This window comes from Daphnia pulicaria, chromosome 6, assembly GCF_021234035.1.
Source record: "Daphnia pulicaria isolate SC F1-1A chromosome 6, SC_F0-13Bv2, whole genome shotgun sequence".
Lineage (NCBI taxonomy): Eukaryota > Metazoa > Arthropoda > Branchiopoda > Diplostraca > Daphniidae > Daphnia > Daphnia pulicaria.
Genome location: NC_060918.1, coordinates 12,356,200 through 12,361,345, shown reverse-complemented (window position 1 = coordinate 12,361,345; position 5,146 = coordinate 12,356,200). Strand labels below are relative to the sequence as shown.

Genomic DNA, 5,146 nt, shown 5'->3' with positions numbered 1-5,146 from the left:
CATACCTTGTTTTGCACTTTGTACATCGATAACCCATTTAGTTCAAATTTTAATCAGGTAAGAGAGCCTTTGATGAATTCTAGTAATGAAAATAAGTTTGGTCTTAACAGCCAGATATTCGTCAGATAAAACGCATATCAACAAAGTAGGTCACAACCAAATAAAACAGTCAAGGGACGGAAATTTAAAACGAAAAAAAAAAAAAAAAAGTTAACAAATGTTACACCTTACTTAGCGTTTTATTTCAGATCGGAGTATGTTTTCTGGACGATAAGTAAGTATTGAAATGAAGACAATAAGAATTTTTAAAAAACAAATAGAGCACGTGGAAAAGAAAAAGAAGTTAACTTATTCCTTGACAGCTGGATTTACTTGGGAAATTAAGACAGCAAATCAGTAGTGGCAGCCATAGCCTTGGCTTGTGCTCTAACACGTTTTTCGTACTCCATTCGATTTTGACTAGAGAAAAAAACAAACTAAATATTACAATCCAAACTTTCAAGTTGTCTACTGGTGTAAAAATCATTACCAGTAGATAGTATAAGCTTCTGCCTGAGCCGGATCCTTAATATTGGGGTCATTCAGGAGATCTTGAATTCCAAGCAAAATCTGTTTGATGGTAATTGCAGGTCTCCAGTCCTTTTCTTCATCCAACAATGATAGACAAACTGTGCCTGGATATTAAATGTCAAAAGGTTAGCTGAAATGAATCACTCAAATAGCCATTTGATTCAACCTGATGGATAGACGTTTGGATGGAAAAGTGGGGGCTCAAATTTGCATTTTGGAGGAGAAGAGGGGTAGTCATCTTTAAAAATCATGCGGATTTTGTACAATCCATTTTCCCAAGGAGTCTGTAAATGTATGCACAAATAACAGTTAATATTGGTACCTCAAACAACAATGAATTTGGTAAGTATATCTGACACCAATGTGAAGTAAGACCTTTAAGTGTAAAACTCATTACCGATTTCTTGCCTGGAATAGCACATTCCCAGTTCATCAAATTGAGGGTTCCATCAGGATTCTTTGTGGGCCTGGCAACAAAACCCTAAAGGCAACTCAAAGATACACAAATCAAACACACACAACCCAACAACTATCTTTTGGAAAACCAGCAACTTACAAAGGGATGGTCTTTCCTCCAGCCTTTACGTTCCTCAGAAAGTCGAGCAATAGCAATACCGGACATTATTGGTCACTAGAGAATAAAAATTTCAGCGTGATGTAATAAGAAAGTGTGAATATGACTGAAGAAAGCAAGATGCAACAGCTCTTAAATAAATAATAATTACCTTTTTTCAACGGCTGCCAAATAATTTAGCTGTGTAGTTTCGTACAATTATTGCCAGGGTTGCCTTAAGGTAATTCGAATAATTACAAATCAATTTAAAATTTAATTTGGGGATTTAAACGAATAAATGATGAAAAAATTACATGTAAAATATGGATTTCAATGAAATCAAACTATTTTGGCTCTATCATGCATAAGCATGTTTAGTTTTAGTTTTCATCAACTAAAATTCAAAACGAACTGGCTATGCTGCCACTGCCTATGAAAGATGGCGCCCAGATGGTTCAAAAAACAAAAGAGCAGTGAGTCACACAGGCATATAATCAACCGGCCTGCATCTTAAGTTCTTATATTTTTTTTAAATTCCAAATTGAAAAATCAAGTGTGGTAAAAAAAAAATCATTGATATCTTCCATTTCACGTAGATCGTTCAACATTCGAGACGAACGTCGTTTACGTAATGATTACAGAATATACAAACACGTGAATCAACTAGTGACAAATCACAAAGGTATCACACGAAGACGAAACGAAAAAAGGTGCAAACAACCACGTCTCGAATGAACTAAGAATGATTAAATCTCTATTCCTACGGCCTCAGCCCAGTTTAACTTTGTGGATGGGAAAACTACAAAATTGATATAGAATGTTCAGAAAGGTATGAAAACATCAGTTAATTTGTCATATCAGGTCACAAACTCTCATTTTATTACATGAAGATTTGTTATTCCCTATTATGGTTGTTTTCAGCTAGGTACTTCTCACATAGAAGGGTTGAATGTGTTAGTGCCAAAGTGGAAGGGAATGAAACATACTTGGGTATCTCAAAGTGGAAAATATCCTGTTAAATACTCATTAGATATGATGTATTGGTGATTTCACAAAACAATAGTGCCTGAATCACTATTTTGTAAAGTTCAAAGATGTGCCAGTTTTTAAACTAATTTCTTGCTTCGAAACGTAGTGTGCTATGTGATATTGTTGTGAGTCTGTCTTTATGTTTACCATTGCACTGAATAACAAATGGCTCCTGAAGGGCTCAGGAAGACGCTTCTGAGAAAGTTAACTGTCAAGTAGTAGAATAATGTCCATAGCTCAAAATATCTTTTGAATATAATTCCTTGTCAGTGTTGGCTGTTACAGAGAAACATCAATCTTAATTATATTATGGAGCATAATTGGAAATGTGTTATTTCAAATTAAACTATAATTTTATTATTAGGCGTAACCAATGAGTACTGGGGAATCGCGTCTTGAAAGCTTCGTGTTCCCTTCACATATTCGCACGTTTGGATGCAAATAGCTATGGCGTTGCATGAAAGGAGATTACTGTCATCAAAGTGAGCAGGTATGTGGAAAGTAAATTTCTTTATGATAATGACATTTTATCAATAAATTAAAGAAAGCGGATCAAAATGTTGATTTAAAATGATCTGATAATAAAAAATTGAAATGTAAATTTTGTGACAAACGTTTATATTCCTGTAGCCAATGTAACAGACATCTAAGATTGGGATTTAAGACTACAGAAAGGACGACCAACAACAAACATCAATCGTTGTAGCCAGTGCGGTAGCAAGAATGAGGGATAGATAATTAGACAACATTAACAGAATAAGTAACGGATTATTCTGCTGTAAGACGTATGCCAGTGACTCATCCCACAATGCAGCTTTATTGATTTAATCCTTGGATTGCATGTACTTGATCAAATCGACGACACGGCACGAATAACCAAATTCGTTGTCGTACCATGAAATCAGCTTGACGAAAGTTTTGTTGAGAGCAATGCCTGCAGCAGCATCGAAGATGGAAGAGTGGTTGTCACCAATGAAGTCTGTGGAGACGACCTACAAAAAATCTCACGTTATCAATCAACTTTAATGTAAAATGTTTCTAATGATGTTACCTCCTCATCGCAGTATCCCAAAATACCCTTCATCGGGCCTTCAGCTGCTGCTTTAACGACAGCCTTGATTTCGTCGTAGCTGGCTTCCTTGGACAGGCGGCAGGTCAGATCAACAACGGAGACATCGTGGACGGGTACGCGGAAAGCCATACCGGTCAATTTTCCGTTCAGTTCAGGAATGACTTTACCTACGGCCTTGGCAGCACCAGTAGAGGCAGGAATAATGTTCTGGGCAGCACCACGGCCATCACGCCACAACTGCAATGATCGAATATTCAAAAGGTTAGTATGTGATTTTTTTTTTCTCCGAAAGTATTTTACCTTTCCAGAAGGTCCATCGACGGTTTTCTGGGTTGCAGTGATGGCATGGACAGTGGTCATCAAGCCTTCAATGATACCAAAGTTGTCATTGATAACTTTAGCCAGAGGAGCCAGGCAGTTGGTGGTGCAAGAAGCATTGGAAACAATCTTCATGGAAGGATCATATGCTTCAAGGTTGACTCCAACAACAAACATGGGGGCATCAGCAGATGGGGCAGAGATGATAACTTTCTTTGCTCCTCCATCAATGTGAGCCTGGGCCTTGTCCAAAGTGGTGAAAACACCAGTGGATTCAACAACATATTCAGCTCCAGAAGCTCCCCATGGAATGTTCTTGGGGTCACGCTCGCTGAAGACCTGAATGTGATGTCCATTGACAACAAGCTTGCCACCTTCTTCCTTCACTTCTCCCTTGAAGCGGCCATGGGTAGAGTCATACTTGAACATGTACACCATGTAGTCAAGAGTAATGAAGGGATCATTGACGGCAACAACCTAAAATCCCAAAATGTCAGAATGAGGAAATCATTAATATTTTAATTAATTATGTTTTACCGTAGCTCCCTTTTCGATGCAAGCGCGAAGCACCAAGCGGCCGATACGACCGAATCCGTTAATACCGATTTTCGACATCTTTAGGTGAAGTTGAGGAGGTGATAACTGCTCAAGGTAACAAAAAATTAAATTAAAAACTCCATTTGCCTTATTTAAACGTTAAATTTAGCATAGCAACAGTAAAACTATTGATTTGTCAAAAACAGCTGTTCTCAGCAGATGACGCAAAACCACATTTTACCGGATTTAAACCTTAACATTTGGTCTTGTGTAGTTTTATATATATACTTTAACTAGTAGAAAGTATAAAATCAGTAAAGGTTAAGTTGAAGGAGTCTCTGGATCTAAAAATAGGCAGGACAAGATCAATACATCTCCACTGTAGAAAATACTGTATAGTGTTTTGGGGAGAGGGAGAAGCCCTTGTATTGACCTTCAAGCGTCCCGCCCGTCGACGTGACACGCACACCGGAATTTTCCGTAAAATCGACAATTTCGTCGAACAAATTTAGAATAGTTCTCAGCTAACAGATAATTTATTTATAGTTGCTTTCGAATGTTCTAGAGTGCTGGAAATTTTTATAGCCGCCATTTTCCCTAACCACGAAAGTTTGGTGCGTGAATATATCATGCACGACGAGCAAAACACACGATGGTAACATAAAAGCTAACTTAGCGTAACAATTGGAAAATTTAGTATACTATCAATCTGAATCAATTAAAAGTTATAAAAATTTGAACTAAAGATTTCTTTGTCGTTTTAAAAACTAGTTAATGTCTAGTACTTAATACTCTAATAGTCTAACATGAATTTCAATTACTATTAGCGAGTGCCATGAATTTCTAAGATACTTTCGAGTAAAAAAATTACTCTTAAATGAGACTCGGAGACTCACCTTGTTGTTAGGATTGCGTACAGGGCACGTCTGTGATATCGAACCGGCGTTTCGAGTCCTCAATACCTCGGCGGGATTGCCTAGCCAAAGTCGAAGCGAACTCTAGTTTAGGTAGTTGAGCGCTGCAAAGAAAGACGAGCGCTGCTTTTATTTTGGCTCGAGCCGACAAGG

At 37.6% G+C, this 5,146-nt stretch overlaps 2 protein-coding genes and 1 long non-coding RNA gene across 3 annotated transcripts; 1 reads left to right on the top strand and 2 right to left on the bottom strand.

The window, feature by feature from the left end:
- Positions 1 to 220: 220 nt before the first annotated feature.
- On the bottom strand, positions 221 to 1,364 carry LOC124344237 (SUMO-conjugating enzyme UBC9-B). Its single transcript, XM_046797754.1, has 6 exons — positions 1,296 to 1,364; positions 1,127 to 1,201; positions 968 to 1,051; positions 737 to 854; positions 530 to 674; positions 221 to 459 (listed from the first exon to the last, which is right to left on the bottom strand). Exons 2-6 carry the CDS (start codon positions 1,190 to 1,192, stop codon positions 381 to 383), a joined length of 492 nt encoding a protein of 163 aa, XP_046653710.1. The 5' UTR covers positions 1,193 to 1,201; positions 1,296 to 1,364; the 3' UTR covers positions 221 to 380.
- A 103-nt stretch (positions 1,365 to 1,467) lies between these two features.
- LOC124344272 lies at positions 1,468 to 2,238 on the top strand. Its single transcript, XR_006919628.1, has 2 exons — positions 1,468 to 1,952; positions 2,045 to 2,238. It is a non-coding gene; the product is annotated as an uncharacterized LOC124344272 (long non-coding RNA).
- A 511-nt stretch (positions 2,239 to 2,749) lies between these two features.
- On the bottom strand, positions 2,750 to 5,132 carry LOC124344196 (glyceraldehyde-3-phosphate dehydrogenase 2-like). The gene is made up of 5 exons (XM_046797690.1): positions 4,976 to 5,132; positions 4,080 to 4,184; positions 3,525 to 4,019; positions 3,204 to 3,461; positions 2,750 to 3,144 (listed from the first exon to the last, which is right to left on the bottom strand). Exons 2-5 carry the CDS (start codon positions 4,155 to 4,157, stop codon positions 2,977 to 2,979), a joined length of 999 nt encoding a protein of 332 aa, XP_046653646.1. The 5' UTR covers positions 4,158 to 4,184; positions 4,976 to 5,132; the 3' UTR covers positions 2,750 to 2,976.
- Positions 5,133 to 5,146: the final 14 nt, after the last annotated feature.